General features: G+C 33.2%; 1 protein-coding gene across 2 annotated transcripts in view; it reads right to left on the bottom strand.

Annotated features, from left to right (window-relative positions):
* The window catches only part of LOC127708312 (E3 ubiquitin-protein ligase ZNF598-like), a 204,480-nt gene that overhangs the window by 175,313 nt on the left and 4,021 nt on the right, over nucleotides 1–25,146 (bottom strand). The window contains exons 2-6 of one of the 2 annotated variants that reach the window (XR_007985238.1): nucleotides 20,851–21,093; nucleotides 20,142–20,353; nucleotides 18,978–19,213; nucleotides 17,823–17,949; nucleotides 10,932–13,115 (exon numbers count right to left, since the gene is read on the bottom strand). Coding sequence is in view for 1 of the 2 variants with exons in the window: in XM_052213162.1 (XP_052069122.1) it covers nucleotides 11,129–13,115; nucleotides 17,823–17,949; nucleotides 18,978–19,213; nucleotides 20,142–20,353; nucleotides 20,851–21,093 (2,805 nt within the window). In the remaining variant the exon portion in view is untranslated. Of the gene's footprint in view, nucleotides 1–10,291; nucleotides 13,116–17,822; nucleotides 17,950–18,977; nucleotides 19,214–20,141; nucleotides 20,354–20,850; nucleotides 21,094–25,146 lie in introns of those variants that run through there. The other variant, XM_052213162.1, reaches the window with a different exon arrangement.

Below are 25,146 nucleotides of genomic sequence, written 5' to 3'. Positions count from 1 at the left end.
TTAAAGCAAAATGTATCTTCTATATTCGTTAGTGTCTATATATGTAGTAATGCTGTATCGTGTATGGAGATTTCAGTGGTCATTCACATCAGTCGGGATCAGTGGGCCAGACATTATGGACGAGTTGAGAAAATAACATTGAGTATTGTTTCTCTTTTTTAAGGGGATGTGGTGTTTTGTTTTGTTTTGATTTTGATTTTGTTTTTTGTTTGTTTTATTTAGTTTTGATTGTGTTTGTAAAGAAAGGAAAGGTGTATGATACGGATCATTTTCCTCCTGATGACGGACTTCGACATCTTTTACAAGTGTAAAGTTCATTTTTACAACTTTTTGTTATATACGCTCCTAGTACGGTTTTCTGTGAAACGGATATTTTTCAATATTTTTTTCTTATTATTAAGATTATATTCATTTATCTAATGTATTCTTACTTATATGAAAGCAATCTAATTGTTATAAATATGTGCCATCCCTCTTTTTCAAAATTAAGATTTAAAAGGAAAAAAAGGAAATAAACTACTGTAAATAGATATAGGAAGATGTGGTATGAGTGCCAATGAGACAACTCTCCATCCAAGTAACAATTTATAAAAGTAAACCATTATAGGTCAAGGTACGGCCTTCAACACGGAACATAGCCTCACACCGAACAGCAAGCCCCAAAAATTACTAGTGTAAAACCATTCAAACGGGAAAACCAACGGTCTAATCTATATAAAAACGAGAAACGAGAAACACGTATGAACTACATAAACAGACGACAACTACATTACATCAGATTCCTGACTTAGGACAGGTGCAAACATTTGCAGCGGGATTAAACGTTTTAATGGTACCAAACCTTCTCCCTTTTCTGAAACAATAGTATAACATCACAACATAGAAAGACACACTATAAAATATCAATTGGAAGGCTTAACTCAATCAAATAAACGTAAATTAACACACAATGAACGAATAAATTTGATCTGTGATACCTGAAAGCAAATACACAGTAAATAAAAATTATAAGGGGTAAATAATTAAGGTCAAAAGTAAATAAACAGGTTTAAACAAAGTTAAAGTATGATACCACTGTGAAATGTTAAACAATATTTAGAAAATCATCACTATAAGATCAAAAAGGGGGTCGGCGTTACTGTTTTCTATTAAAAATAAACACTTGCTCGAGGGTTAATTGGTTTCGTTTTTTATAATGTGTTATATCCTTAAACTGTTTGAGCTTCTTTCGATATTCTTGTATAAACAAAAGGAAATGCGGAGTGAACATCAATGATTAATTGATTTATTGGTCGTGTGTGTTTACCGCCACTTATAGCACTCTTGGTGATATCGTGAAGGCCAGTTTTCATTGGTGGCGGAAGCAGGAGTAACCAGAGAGAACAACCAACCTTCGGAAGGAAAACTGGAAATCATAGTCAATTAGATCGAAGAAGAACGGAAGTGCGGGTATGGAACTCACAACGACATAGTTGACAGGCTATAGTGATACTGTAGATAAGCTACTCAGACCACATGATCACCGAGGCCACTTGTACATTAATGAAACATCACCCAAACGCCACTGGCATTTGTGTCTGGAAATAAAATTACCGATACACCTTTATATTAATGTTTATAGGTAAAAATAAATTTGTGACAAATGCCTGCTCGACGCCATAAAAAAGACATGTTGAGGTCAATTATTTATTTTACTGTCGTGTGACTTTTCGTCTTGTTTTTGACCAAGGCGAAATGTGCCCTTCTTCGACCCGTAGTCTTTCATTGCCCTTCAGGTACCCCTTTAACTTTTTATAATTAAAAACATTTAAAAGAACTGAAGGCATTTGTTGTGTGGTTCACCATCATTTATTTCTCGATGTAAACTAAAAAATACAGAAAGATGTTTATTAGCGTGAACAAACAACACAAGTCAAAGGTTTACCGTTGATGTAAGGTGGACATTTTAGAGATCCACAAACACCTCCAACTAAATAAACAACAGATTCTCCATTATCACGATCACCACTGGGTACTGCAACAGGTCTGTTGTCAGTGCAAATGTACTTTGTTGGCTGCCACGTTCCACCAACACCATGTGACATCAGATATCCCCAGTATTCCATATTCCAGTCGCTAGGACAAGACTTCGTTCCAGGTATCATTAAGACAGACGACCTTTGTGTGAGACAAACGGCACATGTCATATCTTTGTCAGCAATACTCGGACTGAATCTATTTATGTCGGTTTCCACGCCGTATGGGTTCTTTGCAATGTTAGGTGATTGTAGATTTGTATATTCTGGTTGCTTTGTTAAGCACAGGAAATTTGATCCGCCCCCATTAATATTATGCTTCTTCCCAGCAACATAACCTGTATTAAAAACAAAATGGGGATTGATTATTACGCATTTTGACATCCAAACACAGGCGCTTGGGTATGTAGGATTCTGGTGTTGCATTTTCATTGTTTACACTGATTTTCAATTTTCTAGATTTATACCACGAACTTAATAATAAGGAGATGTCGTACGATTGCCAATGAGACAACTATCCACCATAGACCACAGGACGAGGATGTAATAAACTGCTAGTATATACCGGTCTAAACTATAAACTAGTGCTTGTGTTACCTAGTTTTGAGAGAATTTTTCAACTCTAATGCAATCACTTACTTTACTAATCATGCTGATTACTTCTGTACAATAGTAAAATAAAGGCATTCAATCAGAGTTGATAAATTCATCCTAGACTAGAAAATACAAGCAAAGTATTGTTAAGTTTATGGTATAAAAATTTAAATATTCAGTGCAAACATAGAAACATGAATTATCGAAAGCCTGTTGACTTCCATAGAAAGAATGAATGGTCATGCAGGCTGGTTAATTAAACTTGAGTGTTTTTAAAAAAGATTTTTTTTTCTTAGGATCATTAACATTAGAATATAGTGAGCCATTTTACTATGCAAATTTTCATATAAATACGGGAAATGTAAAAACTTACTGTTTACGTCACACTTCATTCAAGCAGAGACATATTATATGATTGTATTATATGTCTCTGATTCAAGCAATGTCGATTTCTGTTTAAAAAAAAACAAACGATTGGGAATCAGTAAATTAAACGTTCAATCGTCAATGTTAAATTTCAGGATAAAACCATATATAAGCTGAAATATTATAGAACATAAATGTACGAGTTTTAAAGACTCAATGTTTCTTACGATTGTCCTATATTGTATATAATCACATCACCCAAAGGCAGTAACTACCGAGGGTAAGTTTTTAGACACGCCAATTGTAATTATGAACGTCCACATTTCGAGCTCTTCAGTATGAAGACAAGAAAAATATACGGAATTGCGGGACTGTAAGTGCCGATCATATAATCATTGCCAATGTATATGTATACGTACCTTCATACACTATAGAGGATTTTGTTGGACATTTGTTATGGCCCCAACGAATGTATGTCGATCCTACTTCTTTTGTTCTTAATGTCGATACTGTTGGCACTGAAAATTTATTTATTTTTAGATTTACTTCAATAACCAATAAATTAGTCCGAGATTATTCTGAAGACCAACGGCTGTTTTGCCAGACAAGCTGGGCCGTGGGACGTCAGAGCTCGTCCCATATCAAAAAGTGGATATTTGCCCGTCCAAAATAGATGCGCTGCTTCGTCGCTTCAGGTGCCAACGGACGGCCTTGGAATTATATAAATCGGGTATCAATTTGTTCATTTTTCATTTATCTCTTCATTTATGTAAGTTTCACCTACCTGCCACCCTTTACTTTCTCATATTTAGACAGTTTTCACAGTGACCCACCGTCAGAGTAATCTCGGACTACCAATAAATGAGTAAATTTAACGGGGGAGGAGAATCAAAGACTTTAAGTGGAAGAAAAACGGACAGACGAAAAACGATGAAAAGAGTAATTCCAACCAAACTAAAATACCGGTTGAACTCAGGTGACCCGGAAGGGTCAGCAGTCCCTACGTACGCTACTAGTGGCAACCTGTCGCGTGACTCGTGTTAGAATTCGTTGATGAGTCATATATCCGTTCATAACAAACCTCTGTGATAAGGCATTAAACAGTAAGAACGGGTAAATGAGTATTTTCTAACCTTGAAACACTATTTGGAAAAGATGAAGAATTTTTTAAGTCTCCTATACTCAGTCTAAGCGGAAAAAGATCATAAGAATCGGTCACGATGAAACTCTATTGAAACTAATGTTAGATCCAATACTTTTCGCTTTTTAACCATATAAATAGCTGTTCAAAACACAAAAGGAGGAACGAGGAGACTTCTATGTACCTGTTCAAAGTGTTAATCGTGTTTTTTAGCGGCAGTTGTGATTGACATGCTACGAAAAAATAGAAACGATTAAACTAACATCCTCATTTATTATAAGATAACAAACGAAAATGTAATACGACAGAATGCAACCAACGGCAACCTCTGGAATACAGGCTCCTGAACTGAATTGGGACATGCACATACTAAATGTGTCGGGGTTAAACATGTTTGCGCTTGGAATATTTTTCTATTAATAACGGAATAGCATACATAAGAACAAACTGTAAAAGTCCGTTAATATCTTTCTTTCCGTACCTTTCTTTCCGTACCATGTGAACAATTTAAGGAGAAATTAAACAAATTCGAGGCAAGGTTCACCCAATTCGTCATTTTGGCGTGCATTTTTACTTATTTCTCTGTTAATCTAGAACGGTTGTAGAAAATATTACATCTCACAATAGAAAATAATAATATATGTATATATATATTCTTCGATATCATAAAAATAACAAATAAATAAACAGAAAAATACCTTTTTCTGTCTATTGATGTTCCGTCACCGTGCCGGATACTAGATACCATCGAGTCCAAACATTTTTTGCCGGGGTAGTTTAGACACAGTGGATACTAATACTAGATCGAAATTGATACATATTATAATAAAATGCTTCGCTGGGCACAGCTTGATACGACCGCAGAGGTCGAACCCTGAACAGTTGGGGCAAGTATGGACAGAACATTCAAGCTTGATACAGCTCTGAATATGGATTGTGATTAAATATTTGACACAGCATAGGTTTCTGACACAAAATGAATGTGGTCTAAGAACTTAAAAAAATTTAATTTACCTATTCAAACCATATCATTATTATTTGCATTTATATATAAATCAGAAATAACCAATTTAAAATGGAAAATTTAAACGAAAAAAAAAGGAAGAACCCCCCCCCCCAAATTTTTTGATTCATCACCCCCAAACTCAATTCCAGCCTTTCCTTTGTGGTATGGTACCTTGCAGTACAATTTCAGAGAGATCCATACACTTGAACACAAGTTATTGTCTGGAAACTAGAAAAATGCTTATTTTTGGCCCCTAATTCCAAAACGTTTTGGGCAATTACCCCCAAACTCAATTCCAGCTTTCCCTTTGTGATATGGAACCTTGTAGTACAATTTCAGAAAGATCCATACACTTACACACAAGTTATTGTCATGAGACCTGAAAAATGCTTGTTTTTTGCCCCTTTTTGGCCCCTAATTCCTAAAATTTTGAGGCAATTACCCCCAAAATCAATCCCAGCCTTCCCTTTGAGGTATGGTACCTTGCAGTACAATTTCAGAGAGATCCATACACTTAAACACAAGTTATTGTCTGGAACTAGAAAATACTTATTTTTTTGCCCCTTTTTGGCCCCTAATTCCAAAACGTTTTGGGCAATTACCCCCAAACTCAATTGTAGCTTTCCCTTTGTAAAATGGAACCTTGTAGTACAATTTCAGAAAGATCCATACACTTACACACAAGTTATTGTCATGAAACTAGAAAAATGCTTGGTTTTTGCCCCTTTTTTGGCCCCTATTTCCTAAAATTTTGAGGCAATTACCCCCAAAATCAATCCCAGCATTCCCTTTGTGATATGGAACCTTGTGGTACAATGTCGGAGAGATCCATACACTAACACACAAGTTATGTCTGGAAGTTACAAAAATGCTTATTTTTGGCCCCTTTTTGGCCCCTAATTCCTTTACTGTTGGTACCATAACCTCCAAAATCAATCCCAACCTTCTTTTTGTGGTATTGAACCTTATAGTAAAATTTCATAGAGATCCATTCACTTAAACTAAATATTGAGTGCGAAAACCAATGTGTCTTCGGACGACGACGACGACGACGACGCCAACGTCATACCAATATACGACCACAAAATTTTTTTGCGGTCGTATAAAAACTATATGCGAACACATTGGTTGACTGCAGTATACAAATAAGGCCAATGGCTAAACCCATCGGGAAATTGAATACGATGTGTCGTGTACGGAGAGTTCTATGCACGCTCTCTGTATACGTTAAAAATTCATTGGCTTGCAACAACTCGTTGATGGCGTTCTGTCTCTATCCAACAAACCAAATATTGTAGTGAGTATCGAAATTTCTGCCCTTCATCACGGTACACCCTCTTTGAAGAACCAACCTGATGGATTTATTGTTGATTTGCTCTTGTTATGAATATACATTACATATTTGCCACTGGACGTTAAACAAACATCAATCATTCAATTTAAGTGTCATTTAACTCAAAACGTATTGAAGCACGAATTATATATTCTACTTCGAACTGATATTCATGGACGTTAATATAAAATTACCTAATCAGAAACGTATCCTCTGAACAATTTTATTATAGCAGTACCGCGAAAGCTGGGCCTAATATCAGATTATGTTAATATACTGTAGACAAGTTGATTTATGTATAATTTATCTATTTGATAATATCCCCAACCTTGTACTTCATTTGTATCTATGTTACCCTTATATTATAGAGATCCAACTATTTCGAACACAATGAATCCAAATACTCTATGTAGGCTCTTTGATTTTACTCACTACTGGCTACTGGACAAACTACTTTTCTGAACAGTCATTTTATCTGGAACTGGCTAGTTTGATAGTTTGACCTTGTATTTCTACTATATATACTGTGATTTTTATTTATATTGTGAATGCGGAATAAGTTAGACCAGAAGTAACATTATGAGCCGTAACCAGCAGTTTATAAGGTATTTATCATTTCAAGGTTTATCAATAGTAAAAGTTTTCGTCTTAAATATTTCATTTAGTTTCACTGACTTTGCTAATTGTATTTTAAAATTTATATTTTATATTTTCTTATTTACCTGTTATTAACATTCAATGTTGTACAGTATTGTATTGAGTCATTTAGTCAACTTACTTTAGTGGAATGTTTTCATTTGCATTGATTAGCAAATTGTTTACATTTAGAATTGTCATTTAATTGTATTTTGCATTATTATATATTTGCAATTGTGTAATAAACATAATATACATTATTTGCTACAAAATGATAAATTCATATGCATTTATTTGTAAAGTTATATTAATTTGTCATTATCTGTATATTTCAGATCTGTCATTCCCTTCTTCGATTATATTTAATAAAGAATTTGAACGTTTCACATTCGAGTCATCAAACCTGGTCACAATGCATTATGTTTATATGTGACTATGCCTATTATTTTCTGTACTGAGATGACTGGACCTAAAATTCTGTAATGATTTGGTTGGGTCCATCAGTCTCTGCTGATGTGGCTGGGCATTATATTCATTACTGATGTGGATGAACCATATTTTCTATACTGATATGGCTGGGCCTTATAATCCACTAATGCTGTTGGGTCGAATAATATTCAGATATATCTATTATAGTATGCCTTATATTCTGCATGCAGTCGATTTGTGTCTGCTTATTTAAACTTACAAGTTATAATTATATCATGCGAATTTTAGACAACGGCAAATGAACCCTCAACTAAATAATATGCCAATGCGACTAGACCGGAATAAGTGGCGGAAAGTACCGTGTAAAGGACATGCATATAAGGTTAAATGAACCAGTGTGACAGGCACGTACATTAGGTTTGATGATCCCAGTGAGACGGACATATCATTGAACCATAAAATGAGGCAGACCAATGGCCGTAGACACCATGTTCACCATGTTTGATTGGTATAATACTAACACCTAACCAAGATTCTACAGATCAAATAATTAAAACTATTCTCCTCCCAGTACGCAGCAGCCTATGAATTCACCCATGGAAATACTATATCGACGTGTTCACAAACAGTCACTTTAACCATGAGAACCAAGGTCAAGTGGTTTCTTTGTTTTCATAACATAGACAAAATATAGTTAAACTATTACTCCTAGTAAATGAGCAACTTATCCGAGCAGGAAAACGTTTATAATGACACAAACATAATAACAGGCTCTTCTCTAATTGGACAAGGACAACTGCCAGACTGAATATTCAGACTATAAGCCATTTATTCACAAAATATGATATCTTCTATCTCTTCTTAACATAGAGGTATTTAAAAGCTTTACACAATTATCACATCTCCCAATAAACATACCTATGTCTCATATTCTGAAATTTAAGCTGCAGGCCACACAAAAAAGACAACTGTTCCAAGTCGGGAACCCTGACAGTGGTTGTCTATAATTATATCTGTGTGTTGCTTCCTCCTGCAATTTGGTGTTGATGGCAAATCATTGACAAGCGCTTAGCTTTATACGAAACGTTTCTAGACTGAAAGGTATATTGAAACTTCCATGCCTTTTACATGTTGACCTCCAAATGTCTTATGGTTTTTTGTCATTGGGTAGCTGTCTCTTATTACACATCGTTATTCACATTGGTCAGATTTGCTCCATCTTTTTTGATTTTCAAAATATTAGACAATAAATTGCATTTTACCATGATATCCATGCTGGTTGGTTGACCAAACTACAATTAACTAACTTTAATCTAGAGGCCCAGAGGATGATCATATTTATCTTGGTTACACTTAACTCTGCAGTTATGATAGACACCAACTAATATGTCTACATTAATACATCTATTCAAACAAAAGTTCATCCCTCCATCATTTCAAAGTCAGTTGGCTAAATAAAGGCTTCTTCGTTACAATGTTCAAATATTTTTCAAGAAAAATAAGGGGCAGGGGGGAGTAAGGATTTTTTTCTTCTAACATTTCAATACAAAAATGTGGTCCATTAGCAACACAATGATCAATGAATTCAAGATTGATAACCGCTAGTTAGTTCCTTCATATAAAACTAATCAGATGTGGTCACATGGATATAGTTTAATTGCCTGTGAGACAACTTTTCACCAAAGAAGAAAGGACAACGATGTGAACAACTACAGATCACTTTAGGGCCTTCAAAAATGACAAAATCCCACTTTGTCAATAAAGCTATATATAAGAAAGGCCTGGGATACAGGATGTGAAACAATTAAGACAATAAACTAACAGCCAGCTTTATTTTATAAACAATAAACTTCCAACCTCAATTACGTTCTCTTTCTCAAATGTGAATTATCGAATTAGACTTGTCACCGGGTTTGAACTTAAGTTACATGAGATCCACAACGGGTGCCACATGTGGAGCAGGCTCTGCTTACCCTTCCACAGCACCTGATATCACCCCCGGTTTTTGGTGGGTTTCATATTGTTCAGTTTGCTTTTCTATATTGAGTTTTGTATACTAATGCTTGTCTTTTTTTCGTTTTACGTTTTTTGCCATAGCATTGTCAGTTTGTTTCAACTAATGAGTTTGAACGCCCCTTTGGTATCTTTCATCTCTCTTCTAAAAACTGTTACGACATAGAGAAGCCATTTACAACCACTGGATTACAGGCTTCTGACATCATGAATGTGGCAGGTTTAACAAGTTTGTGAGCATAACCTGAGACAGTGGCTGACATTTTATCAGAGGTCAGGACTCATCCAGGGATAGCAGACAATGGGCGGCTTATTATATGCCTGCTCCTTAAAAGTTTTACTGTGATTTTATTAACCACCATAGTAGGTCTGAGCTAAGCAAAGTTTACTGATGGCAGACAACAGACAACAAATGCCAAGTTATAATAATAGTTTTTACCAAGCTTAATGGATTAATGCACAGATGGAATAAATAAGTGAAGATAATAATTATCCTGAGTAAAACAAATTAAGCAACAATTCTTTTTAACTTTATTTTTCAAAAATAAATTATATTTTTAAGCATTACAATAAATAACTTATTGTTAATAAGAAAATAAACCCCACTTTGCAATTTTTACATCACAAAAACCTGGTTATAAATTTTTTTTTCTGCAACTTTAGAAAATTTCAATTTAAAGTTTTTTTAATTAAAATATATGTTGCTAAACCTTTTACTCAGTATAGGTGGTCATATAATAATTCACAGAAACTTAAGATTCTGATTAAGATTTATTATTAGCTTTATCAAGCTTCTTTTAAGAATTGCAGGTTTCAGATGTTTTTTCTAAATTTACATAACAAAACATTGTACACCTTATTTAAATTTATAAGTACAACAATGAAATATTATATACTGTCTGTTATTATTGGTCACATGAACAGTTCATTATGTTTGAGAAAAATATCTATATTTTCTGAAAATAATTTTTTAACATGGTTTCTTCAAGTTTGCTCAATTGACAAACATGATTGACAGCCATTTGAATTATACATGTTATAGATGTGCAAGAACCTTTGAATGACAAAAAATACAGATGCTCTTGAAAAAAACCCAAAATTAATAAAATCAAACTTTTTCTGTTTTAAATAATTTTAGGAGGCAAACCATACATGCCATATATACATATATTTTCAGGAGGCAAATCTCATTGTAATTGTTAACAACATGATCATTAAAAAATAGTTTAACAAGGGGCATAAATAGTAAGAGTAATACAAATTGTAAAAGACATGAAAAAGTATTTCTATAGGTAAGGCGATTATCATCCAAATGGATATCTTTTTTTAAATCTTTTCAAGGGGGACACAAATCCAGTACACTGATTGACCATTTGTATAACAACACAGTGGTTTTACAAGTACATCAGGAATGAAAACTTAATGAAAATAAAGTAATGATATTCTTTTTACAAACCAAACAATCTCTTGAAGCTTTGATAATGTGACAACCATATTATTCTAAAATTTGGACTAAAAACTAATGTAAAACAGATTGAATACATAAAACAATGTAGGTTAACTGTTTTCTTCTTTACATGGCAGGGTAACACAATTTATTTCCCTTTGACCCATGACCTTAGACAATGTCCTCCACCACCATCACCTAGAGAAGGGAAGTCTGATGCACTACCATGTATAGATGTGTGTTCAGTGTAATCTGATGAAAGGAGCACCTGTCGACATGTTGGACATGTCTGAAAGTTTGATGTTTGTTTCCATGGAGCATCACCACTCTTACCAGAAATTCTGATCACATGACCACTTTTGTTTTTCTCCTGAATAGATTTGTAGGTGGTTAAAAGTTGTTGTTGTTTGTTTATGTCTGGTAGGAGGACTAGAAGTTCAGGGAAAATAATGTCAAAATTCTCCTTCCCTATCAACTTTTCACATTGTTTGTAATATTCAGCAGCATCTGTTGTTCCTTGCCGGAATGAAGCAGACACAGTTTTAAACTGATCAAAATTTTCCTTGTCCTCTCCTAAATGTAACATAATGTCGGCAATCAGTTTCTGATTTCTTACTTTAGAATTCTCCGGAGCCACATAATCAAAGTTGCTCATTTCCGTCATCATCGGCATGATATTTTTCAATGTAAAAGTGCATGATTTTTCTTCAGATGTCGAATGACCATTCTTGTGTGAGGATGTAGGCATAGCAAAACCAGGAGGAGGTCTCTTAGAGGAAGAGACGTTATCAAATCCTGGTGGCTTTGCTGCTGACACACTGCTGTTTGATGGCAGAGGTTTAGCGAATCCCGGTGGTGGTGCTTTGGACTGGTTACTCGATCCCAGTGTTGGAAAATCATCCAATTTAAGATTTTTGTCATTCTGTTTTGGTACAAACCTTGGCTTGCTCTCAACAAAGGACTTTATTTCAGTTTCGTTGCTCAGTATTGAAAATTTATTGTTATCTTCAGGAATATCTGCAGTTTTGACTTTCTTGTCAACTATTTTGAAATGTTCAGGACTTGCTGACCTATAAATTTCTTCTTTTCTGACAACCTTTGGGCTTTCAACTTTAGGTTGTTCCCTGTTTGTAACTCCTTTAGTACTCAATAGACTACTAGCAATACTATCTAAACTGGAACCACCTTTAGACTTTGTATCATTATTAATATCATTATCTGATGATTTAGATTTGTCTTTTTTCTTCTTCTTCTTTTTAGTATCACTAGTATTAGTTTTTTTATCATCAGTTAGAATAGGTTGTGATTGTTTTGTTACATTTTCAATACTATATTCAAAGTCATTATCGGCATCAAACCAGTCAATAGGTTTCTTTTCTTGTATAGGCTTACTCTTCCCTTTGGCAGATTTTTGTAACCAGTTCATATTTGATGCAGATGTTGACGCAGGCTGTCCTCCTAAAGATGGAAAGTCTTTTTCATCTTGGAATGTCTTATTAGATAATTTAGTTTTGTTTTTTGACGACTTTTGGTTATTTGCGGAGACATTCATTGTAATTTGTACAGGCATGGCAGCAGCTTGTTTTGTTTCTTTGGCGGTTTGTTTAGAAACCCACTTCGCTGAACCTAAAGCACTGCTAATACTGGATGATTTAGTGGGCAGCCCGGGAAAATCATCCACCACCGGTCCTTTAGATGTTGTATTAGTAAACTTAGATACAGGTTTTGATACAGATTTGGAAACAGGTTGTGATTTAATAATAGGTTGCGGTTTAGATATTTCAACAGTTGCAGGTTTCTTTTCTAATGTCTCAGCAGTTTTATCTTTGGTAGATGGTTCTCCAGACAAGGAGGGAAATTCTTCTGATATAAGTCTACCATACTGTACAGATCTTTTGTTTTTCAGTGCTATTTGTTGTGCCATAGAGAAGTCTAATGCTTCAGAGTCAGAATCCTTATGATCTGAATCAACAGGTGAGTCTACACGTAAATCATTGTTACCTAGAACAGGGAAGTTCTCAGCATTACGTAAAACTTTTTCTTCTTCTTCTTCCTTTTCTGGTTGTTCTTCAACCTTTTCTTTTTCTTTCATGACATCTAAAGAAGCATGAATAGCTTTCTGTACATCTTCCTCACTGTTAAAAAGAAAGTAAAATCTAATTAAACCTTATTAAAATCTAAATGGAAGTAGAATTGTAAACACCACTGTTTTAAGATGCTGTCATATACTTACCATTTTCTCTGCTAATTAAGGTACCAGGTACATCTAGAGCAATCTCTGTGACTATCATGATATTTTGCATGCAACTAGAGAATTGTTGAGGTTTTATACTTTTCAAGAAACATTTGGTTTAAAACTACTTAGTCAGTAGAGGTGTAAATGTATATACTACATAAAATAAAAATAGCCAAAAACTTTTATAATAGACTGTTAATAAATTGCTTCGCCGGACGCAGCTGCATACGACCGCAGAGGTCCAACCCTGAACAGTTGGGGCAAAAATAGACACAATATTCGCACTTGATACAGGTCTGAATTTCGACTGTAATTAAATATTTGACACATAATAGGTTTCTGACACAGAATAACTCTAGTCAAAGAACTTAGAATTGGTTATATGATTTGAATTTATATTCAATTTTTTGTGCAATACACTGTGCCTGTGTGAATTGAAACCCCACCCCCCCCCCAAAAAAAAAAAAAAAAAAAATTGCCCCTCCCCCCCTTTTCCAAAAAAAAAATTCTTTCCCTCAAGATATGGTTATAATCAAGGCTTCCAAAACGGTCATATATTCCGGACATTTGTATAATGTCCGGTAAAAGTCCGGCTGGGCAAAGCACGAAACGGTCATCTACTTTTTATTTGTCAAGGCTTTCTTAAGAGACGGTCATTTTAACATAATTCGCGATCTTTTTGACCCAACCTTTAGCCTTTAACAGCCACTTATTTCCGGTCATAAAAGTGACATGATCATTAAGTACTATCGAAACAACCCCTACTTTAATACGTTCTCATTTTAATCGAGGCTAATTAGTTGTCGAACAGCTGAAATTTACCTGTTCAGGTGACAGGTAAACTATTTTGAACCGGACATTGATCGGTCTATTCAAAGTTATTTTCTTACATTTCACCGGTTTGCATCTAATTAATTTAGTCAAAAAGATTAAAATTATCAGAAATACATTTACAAATAAGATTTGATAAAAAATTAAAGAGGTGAAAATGAAAATTCATCATATCCACGTTGACGTTGTTTGAACCAGAGACATGTCTCTGTTTGAACTAGTACACGTGTGTGCATGTGCATGTGCGCAGGTGTGAAATTTAATTATGCATCCTAATTTCTTAAAAAAATGCTTAAATTGTCATTGATACCTTTATCTCACGTTTATTTCGAATATTTTCTTGAAGAAATAACGTAGAATGAGCTACTTACACTCATTCATGCTTTGCAAAAGTACACGGAATTTACGTATCCGTCTCTGGTCAATGTTTTACCATTGTCAAGATAACATCCGGTTTCAGATTTAAAACGAAAGTAAAGTTTTTGACAACGTTATTTTGCACAAATAAAGAGTCTAAGGCAGATATAAGTACGCTGATGTTGCACACTTCGGATGATGCACTGCCAATTTAACAGTTTACTTCAGAACTTCAAATTTGAATCAAAGAAAGTTTAATATCGTTTTTTTTTAAATATCAATCATTGGGATGGCCAACTCGGCAACTGATTACCATAATTGCCTTTTGTTTATTTAGTCTTAAAGGATTAAAATCGGGATAATATATAAAATGTCCGGCTGGCTAAAAATAATTTTGGAAGCCCTGGTTATAATCTCAATTCAAATTACCAATGAAGTTTGCAACCATAATTACCCATTTAAATACATCATAAAAGTCTTAAATAGATAATTTAAAAGCAGTGTAAGGGAGGTAATCCAACATTGTACAACATTGTACAATTTTGTTTTTGGATTACCTCCCTTACACTACTTTTTAATTGTCCATTAACCAGGAAACCCTTGTTTTCCCCCTTTTTTTGCCCTAATTCCTAAACAGTTTGAGCCATAACCCCCCAAAGCCAATCCAAACCATCCCTTTGTGGTATGGAAACTTGTGGTATAATTTCAGAGAGATCCATACACTTAAACACAAGTTATTGTCTGGAAACTAGAATAAAATGCTTCGCTGAGCACAGCCTGATACGACCGCAGAGGTTGAACCCTGAACAGTTGGGGCAAATTTGGATATAATATTCAAGCTTGATACTGTCTGAATTTTGATTGTGATTAAATTTTTGACATAATATAGGTTTCTGACACAAAAAAAAATGTGGTAAAAGATCTTATAAATCTATTGTGCAATACTGTGCAATTGAAGACACCCCATTCCCCCCCCCCCCCCCCCCCCCCGACTTTTGGAATCCCCCTTGGAGCAATTACCCCAAGACTCGATCCAATTCTTTCCTTTGTAGCATGGAACCTTGTAGTACTATTTCAGAGAGATCCATACACACCTAACAAAAGTTATCGTTTGGAAACTAGAATAATGCATGTTTTTGGCCCTTTTTTTGGCCCCTAATTCCTACATGTTTGAGGCAATTACCCCCAAACTCAATCCCAGCCTTCCCTTTGTGATATGGAACCTTATGGTACAATATCAGAGAGATCCATACACTTACACACAAGTTATTGTCCGGAAACTACAAAATTTGTTGTTTTTGGCCCCTTTTAGGCCCTTAATTCCTAAACTGTTTGCCCCATAACCCCTAATATGAATCCCAACCTTCTACTTGTGGTATTAAACATTGTTGTACAATTTCAGAGCAATCGAAATACTTATACACAAGTTATTATCCTGAAACTAGAAAAATGTTTGTTTTGGGCCCCTTTTGGGCCCCTAATTCCTAAACGGTTGGGACCATCATCCCCAAAATCAATCCCAACTTTTCTTTTGTGGTATTGAACCTTCTTAAAAAATTTCATAGAGATCCATTAACATAAACTAAAGTTATTGTCCCGAAACCAATGTGTCTTCGGACGACGACGCAGACATCATACCATTATACAATCCCATAAAATTGTTTGTGGTCGTATAAAAATGCCTTTTTGGGCCTCTTTTTGGCCCCTAATTCCTAAACTGTTAGGACCATAACCCCCAAAATCAATCCCAACCTTCCTTTTGTGGTATTGAACCTTATGGTAAAATTTCATAGAGATCCATTCACTTTAACTTAAGTTATTGTGCGAAAACCAATGTGTCTTCGGACGACGACAACGCCAACGTCATACCAATATATGACGGTTGTATAAAAATTGATTTCTCAAAAACTTGTACAAATTTCCTGAGAAAAATAATATATTCCTGCAACTGAAATTTCTGTTTTAATTGATACAATACCCATTTGTGTCCTAATTCAGTTTTAGGTTAGATTCACTCTACATTTTGATGGGAGTTTGTATTGACAAAAGCTTAAGATTTGTTTTCTTCGATTTGTTTTCTTCTATTGGTACAGTAGACTCCACCTAATCGGATATCGGCTAAACGAATATATCGGCTATTGTAATATTATTTCAAAACACCAAACCCTTCCCTATATGTTTAATGTTAATTTTATCGTGTAATCCAATATCGGATATAAGAATATATCGGCAAATCGGATAAGAATATTCAGGTCATTTTGTTCAAAACCATGCACAATCGGATATTTTCAATATTTTTCTGACAGGAAATGGACCCGGAAGTTACGAATTTACAATCTTGCAGACAAGAAGATTTTGTTTTTACTAAATAAAAGGAACTATTTCTTAATAAATTGTTGTCTTTAATCATTGTCTTCCTTTGTCATGTGAATTAGATGCCCTTTTACTTCAAATGGTTTGAATTTATTTATATAATATGCAAGACTTGACAAGTTGACGTTGCTGTTTGGAGAATTTTGATTAAACTCTAAATGTTCACAGAATCAGAAATATAATCTAAACTGAATGTACCTCCTTCTGAATAGTTTATTGCAATATAAATATAAATCCCTTTTGACAAGAGAAATCTGACTTTTGTCAGATATATTTTTTTCACATGTGCAAAAGTAACCACATGTCATGGACGCCATTTTGGATGTTTACAAATTTGTGAGGAAGCCTCTAGAACTATGACCTAAATATAAATAGTCTTCATAAAACGTAAACTTTATGCAATAATATTTTATCAATCATGATTATTTTCATAAATTTAAATTTGATTATTTAAAGAAATAAAGTTATAACAAATACGATTTTAGTTTGGAGATTCTACACAGACATGCTTAGATCTATTTATAGCCAAATTAGTTTACCTGTGTGATAATGTAAATAATGGATATTAATTTGCTTACAAAACAAATAAAGATAAACTATGGATGGAAGATAATAATTCACAAAATATTTCAGGACATTTGATTTATTTTAATAAATAAAGGATTTAAAAACTGCAAACAAATTTAATCATTACATAATCAGCTGATAATTTTTTACACAAACATCCTGGTGATGTAACTGATAAAAATCACTCCATCAATCCTCCAGCCCTTTCACATATTTAGCAATTGTCAGGGTTAGTTACATCTCAGGATTATATCTACTCATTATTGCAGAATATTCAATGAATATACATTCATCGTCTAATTGAATATATCGGGTTATCGGATATTTTTAGCTGACATTTTGGGTATCCGATTTGCCGGAGTCTACTGTATCTTTTTTTGTGTTCACATACATGTATCTGACTCGTTAATTTTCGTTTTCTTGTTTTGTGTATCGTTTTCTAGGTTATATCTACCTGTTATTTTCATGTTTATATTACCTGAAGTTTCCTCTTCTATACCCTCTAGGTTCCTCATATCTTTGTCTCCCTCTGGAACCTCTATTATTATGGAATACTTGTGTCTGTACAGGTCTAACATCTTCATAATCACCAGCATTTACAGCACCTAAAATTTACAACATAAAAACGTCAGCTAATATTAACAATATACAATTAGGTGTCATAAAATATTTAAAGGATAAAGTCAATTTGTTTTCTGTATATTCATATAAATTTAAATCAAGCATTTATTATTGTGAACATTGACAACTAGCAACAAGATATTGGTAATTGTGTTTTTGTAAACTTGTAAAAGAATGATAACTTAAAAGAATTAAATTAACAGTTTTAATGAATGTGATGATAGTTCTGTTATACGTTTCCCAAATAACAAATAGCTCAGTAATAATTAAATTTACACGTTTTACACATAACAAATTTATAATCAATTTAAAGAAAATCAACAATTAAGGATACTATGATTTTTAAGAGAGCATGATATAGTGTTGGAAGAATGTAAATGCCTTAAACAATCAAACATGTTGTCAGATAGAGGTCTATCATCATTACCACTGAACGTTAAGCAACTAACAATCAATCAATCAATCTATCATCATTAAAATAATTGATTTGCTGATGACTTACCCCTGTCTCTCCTTCTTTGAGTTTCCCTCCGTGGTAACTGATAATCTATGTCTATGGTACGTAGTTGTTTAGCCTGGGCTTTGGTTAAGTTATTAGACTTACCCCTGTCTCTCCTCCTTTGAGTTTCCCTCCGTGGTAACTGATAATCTATGTCTATGGTACGTAGTTGTTTAGCCTGGGCTTTGGTTAAGTTATTAGACTTACCCCTGTCTCTCCTCCTTTGAGTTTCCCTCCGTGGTAACTGATAATCTATGTCTATGGTACGTAGTTGTTTAGCCTGGGCTTTGGTTAAGTTATTAGACTTACCCCTGTCTCTCCTCCTTTGAGTTTCCCTCCGTGGTAACTGATAATCTATGTCTATGGTACGTAGTTGTTTAGCCTGGGCTTTGGTTAAGTTATTAGACTTACCCCTGTCTCTCCTCCTTTGAGTTTCCCTCCGTGGTAACTGATAATCTATGTCTATGGTACGTAGTTGTTTAGCCTGGGCTTTGGTTAAATTATTAGACTTACCCCTGTCTCTCCTCCTTTGAGTTTCCCTCCGTGGTAACTGATAATCTATGTCTATGGTACGTAGTTGTTTAGCCTGGGCTTTGGTTAAGTTATTAGCATGTTCTGCAGTTGTATGAGCCTGAAAATCTATCTTGGAACGGAAAGCATGAGTCAAACGCACCTCAACACCAGAACAAGCTCCTTCTTGACATAAATAATGCTTCTCTCCAAAATGATTCCTCAATGATTGATAGTCACTGAAATGATATTATAAATAAAGGTCAAAGTTTCAAATAATTCCACTTCAAAAAGTTAAGTTCTTTTATTTTCGACATAACAAAACTTCAAGGTATATTTTCTAAAAAAAAAAAAAATTAGTTTTGCCTTAAATTTCCTGAATTTCAAATGATCTTCATGGGAACAATTGACAACTTACTCTCATAGTTCTGACTTTGCACTAGCACTTTATAAGGAAAGTTGTGGGGTTGTATAAATGAATTTTCTTCCATACGCTATTTTGTTTTGAAGATGCAGTCACCAACATCAGAGTAAATTCACTGTTATCTGCTTAAGTACTTTTAGCTTACATTTTATTTAAGTAGTGTAATTACATATATAATTGTATTGTAATACATATATGATTATATTGTAATACATGTATGATTGTATTGTAATACATGTATGATTGTATTGTAATACATGTATGATTGTATTGTAATACATGTGTGATTGTATTGTAATACATGTGTGATTGTATTGTAATACATGTGTGATTGTATTGTAATACATGTGTGATTGTATTGTAATACATGTGTGATTGTATTGTAATACATGTATGATTGTATTGTAATACATGTATGATTGTATTGTAATACATGTATGATTGTATTGTAATACATGTGTGATTGTATTGTAATACATGTGTGATTGTATTGTAATACATGTGTGATTGTATTGTAATACATGTATGGTTGTATATCACATCATTTATTTATATTTGTGTCTCAATGAACTTTTGTTAAGTCCTCTTTTATGAATGCATTGATTTTGTATAAATTACATATTTATGGTTTTTCCCCTCAGTAACAATTAAGGTTATAGGGTATGTGTTAACCTGACACATTTTAAAATCTAGAAACTTTTGAATGAATTATAAGAGAATACAAAAACATTTGTTTGACTTACTTATAAAATTCACTGCATCCCTCTGGGTCACAAAAGTGACAGAAATAGTGATCTTTACGTAAATGTCTATACAACTCATCTTTATCAAAGTATCTTTCATCACAAAATTCACAATTTGGATGACCTTTATAAGATTTATCATCTTTATCTCCTTGACGACGATGAGCTGCTAAATCATGACGATTATAAAATTTTCTTTCCGATGGCAATAACTGAAATAGAGAATACAAAACCTGTTCAAACATTAAAATTAAAACACAGATTTTGATTGTTTATATGTTTAGCACCACTTTCATTTAACATGAACAGATACTTTTTACAAAGTTCTGTAAACATATGAAAAGTTATTGTAAAATTAGAGAAAATACACACTCAATCAATCCATCAATCATGTCAATAAAAAAAATTTTGCGTCCATCATGTCCATTTTATTAATAAATTTTATGACGATTTTCATGGGATTTTTTTCAACAATATTTGTTAAAATACAGAAATTTTTTAATGTTGACAGGTCAGGGCCTTTTATGGAATACTAGTCGGGCAGTATGGGTTTTGCTCATTGTTGAATGCCATACTTATAGTTGCTTACATCCACTTCATTTGGACTCTGGTGAATAGTTGTCATATTGACAATCATACTACAGCTCCTTTTTTTATACCATTAAAAGTACATATAGTTGTCTTAAGTTTCAAATTTTTAAATTTTTACCGTTAAATGATCCACACAAAGATTACAATAGAACAAAGTATGTTGTTTTCTCAAATGATTCTGTAAATCTTTGAAGCATCTTTCAGGCCTGGCATGGGCACAGATCTGACATCGATTTTCCAGAATATTATCAAATGAGTGTTTAATATCCTCATTTTGGAAAAAGATCTTGTTTCTCCTATTTTGAATATACCCATGTCTAGGAATTTCACTAAATTTTAAGGCTTCTTTTATCAGATAAACCTGCAATATAAAATAAAACAACTTAGTAATTACAATTGAATCTTGTTTTTTTAACCAATTATTATTAATATACAATGAATTCCAAGCTGTTAAATTATTAAACACCAATCATAATTTAATAATTGGATTAAACATGTTAAACAAGTTGATTACAGGTGTAATACCATCATTGTTTTTCCCCTATTAGTCTTTGTTCAATTTGCACTGTTCAAAAAATGTGCAGAATATATCTTTGTTTCAAATAAAGAAATACTTGGCATGAGCAAAGTTTTATTCTGTCCAGTACTACAGACAAAATTTCACATAACATGTCATTGCATATAAGATAATAACCATCATTGGAAGTTAACCAATCAAATGTCCACCCTTTCTTTCTTGTTTACAAGCTTTAGTAACCATGTAACCTCAAGTTTCCAAAATATTTTATAGAAACACCAAATAAAAAAAGAATGGTGCTTTGAAACACCCAACTTCCCAAGATCAAATGAAGGTATATGTGTATCATGTTTATGACTCAGAAATTTTTTACTGCAATGAAATGTAAGATTAATTTCCTACAACTGTCAAATTCAAGGGAATATTTTTTTCTACCCTTTTTCGTATGAAATTGGATGTGATGTACTATGATTTGGTGGTATTACACCTACACACATAACTACATAATGGTATGAGTTCACAGTGGTAAGAGTTGACTTTTAGTGGTATGAGTTGACATGATACAAGTTTGCAATGGTACAAGTTGACTTGCTTCCGCTGGGGACATGGTACATGTACTTATTACAGACCGATGATAACTATTAATGAGCTTTAATCTGTAATTTTGTGTAAAAACACGGAATGTATAGTTTTGCCAAGGGATAAAAATTAACATTGTAAAAGTTACATGCTTATTTAAATCAAGACTAATGTATCAGAAATATATATATCATTAAATGACACTCTCTTTAGCATGTTTAGTTAGTCTCTGAAACCCTCACCAAAACCAAAAGTGCTTGGGGCATGTACCTCTTTTTTTCTGAGTTTATTGTGGGTGCTTTTTAAGATTTTTCCCTAATTTATTATGTTCTTACTCCTATACATACAATCTTACAAGTATTCTGTACGGAAGCAGGACAAATCGCCCCACTGGCAAATCGCCCCACACCAAATCGCCCCACTTTTTCACCAACTCGCCCTACTTTAAAAATAAAATGCTTCGCTGGGGCGCAGCTTGATACGACCGCAGAGGTCGAACCCTGAACAGTTGGGGCAAGTATGGACACAAAATTCAAGCTTGATACAGCTATGACTTTGGATTGTCATTAAATATTTGACACAGAATAGGTTTCTGACACAGGATGAATGTGGTGTAAGAACTGGAAAAAATTTAATTTACCTATTATGGTGGAATATCCATAAACTAAATTGTTTGTTAATTTCAATATATCAAAGAATATGTAGAATTCAATGTTTGATGTAATGTAATAAAGTTGAAATTTGGACCGTTTTTGTTCAATGTGGACCAATTTGGTAACATGTATAAATAATCAAAAATCTAAATACATGGGAGCCCATTTAAATACATCATAAAGGTATTAAAATAGAAAGTGACATCATAGTCATGGCTAAAAATAAACAAAAATCCTTAATCAGCAACATTTAAAGTAATATCTAAAAATAAAATTCCTTTGTAACCATAAAAGCCCATTCAAATACATCATAAAGATATTAAAATAGAAAATGACATCATAGTCATGGCTAAACATAGCAAATAATCAGCATCATTTAACAGTAATATCTAAAAATGGAAATTACATCATAAAGGTATTAAAATAGAAAATGACATCATAGTCATGGCTAAAAATAAACAAAATCCTTAATCAGCATCAGCAACATTTTATAGTAATATCTAAAAATAAAATTCCTTTGTAACCATAAAAGCCCATTTAAATACATCATAACAGATATTAAAATAGAAAATGACATCATAGTCATGGCTAAACATAGCAAAAACCTTAATCAGCATCATTTAACAGTAATATCTAAAAATAAAAATTTCTTTGCAACCATAAAAGTAAAATAGAAAATGACATCATAATCATAGCTAAAAATAAACAAAAATTTTTTTTATTGGCAAATTTTAAATGGAGTTTATTATACTAAAACAATAAATTTGCAACCATAAACATGATAAAACCCCATTTAAACACATCATAAAAGTATTAAATAATTCAACTACATCATAAGGCTATAAAAATAGAAAATGACTTCATAGTCAAGGCTAAAGGTAAACAAAAAACCTTCATCAGCAAAATTTTATATTGGCAAATTTCCAATGAAGTTTATTACACTAAAATTGTTGGCAAATTTCCAATGCATTTATTAACAATAAAGTTATTGGCAAATTTCCAATTTACATAATTTAAAAGCAGTGTAGATGAGATATTTAAATGAGTTTGAATTACCAACCTTACACTGCTTTTAAATAATGTTCTTTACTCAATTATTTGTCTATTAAAATGGAAACCCTTGTTTTTAAACCTTTTTTCCCCTTATTCCTTAAACATTAGAGCCATAACCCCCCCAAAAGCCAATTATTACTTTCCAATGTAACCTAAATTTCCAATATACATAATTTTAAATTTCAATTCCTCATGATATATAACCGTATCATTATTATTTTCTTTCATATATAAATCTGAAACAACCATCTTTAAATGGAAAATTTTAAAGAAAAAAAAAAGAAAAAAAAAAATCCTACCTCCCACACATTTTTTCAACCCCCTTTTGATTCATCATCCCCCACCTCAATCACAACCTTCAATTTGTGGTATGGTACATTGCAATACAATTTCACAGAGATCCATACACTTGAACACAAGTTTTTGTTGCAAACTAAAATAAAATGCTTCGCTGGGGCGCAGCTTGATACGACCGCAGAGGTCGAACCCTGAACAGTTGGGGCAAGTATGGACACAACATTCAAGCTTGATACAGCTCTGAATTTGGATTGTGATTAAATATTTGACACAGCATAGGTTTCTGACACAGAAAGAATGAGGTCTAAGAACTTGAATTTTTTTAATTTACCTATTATGGTCCAATGTCCAAAATCAAAATACATGGTTAGATTCAGCATATCAAAGAACCCCATATATTCAATTTTTGTTAAAATCAAACAAAGTTTAATTTTGGACCCCAACTTGGACAAACTTGAAAACTGGGCCCATAATCAAAAATCTAAACACATGTTTAGATTCAGCATATCAAATAACCCTAAGAACTCAATTTTTGCTAAAATCAAACTAAGTTTAATTTTGGACCCTTTGGACCTTAATGTAGACCAATTTAAAAAACGGGACTTAAAATTAAAAATCTAAATACACGGTTAGATTTGGAATATCAAAGAACCCAATAATTCAATTTTTGATGAAATCAAACAAAGTTTAATTTTGGACCCTTTTGACCTCAATATGAACCAACTTGATAGCGGGGCCCACAAATAAAAAATCTAAATTCATGGTTAGATTCAGCATATCAAAGAACCCCATATATTCAATTTTTGTTGAAATCAAAAAAAGTTTAATTTTAGACCCCAACTTGGACCAACTTGAAAACTGGGCCCATAATAAAAAATCTAGACACATGTTTAGATTCAGCATATCAAAGAACCCCAGGAATTCAATTTTTGTTAAAATCAAACTAAGTTTAATTTTGGACCCTTTGGACCTCAATGAAGACCAATTTAAAAAACGGGACCCAAATTAAAAATCTAAAAACATGGTTAGATATGGCATATCAAAGAACCCCAATAATTCAATTTTTGATAAAATCAAACAAAGTTTAATTTTGGACCCTTTTGACCTCAATATGAACCAATTTGATAACGGGGCCCACAAATAAAAAATCTAAATACATGGTTAGATTCAGCATATCAAAGAACCTCATATATTCAATTTTTGTTGAAATCAAACAAAGTTTAATTTTGGACCCCAATTTGGACCAACTTGAAAACTGGGCCCATAATCAAAAATCTAAATACATATTTAGATTCAGGATATCAAAGAACCCCAT

This window comes from Mytilus californianus, unplaced genomic scaffold (assembly GCF_021869535.1).
Source record: "Mytilus californianus isolate M0D057914Y unplaced genomic scaffold, xbMytCali1.0.p SCAF_7, whole genome shotgun sequence".
NCBI lineage: Eukaryota > Metazoa > Mollusca > Bivalvia > Mytilida > Mytilidae > Mytilus > Mytilus californianus.
Note: the sequence above shows the minus strand (reverse complement) of the source record. Positions and strands in the feature narration are given on the sequence as shown.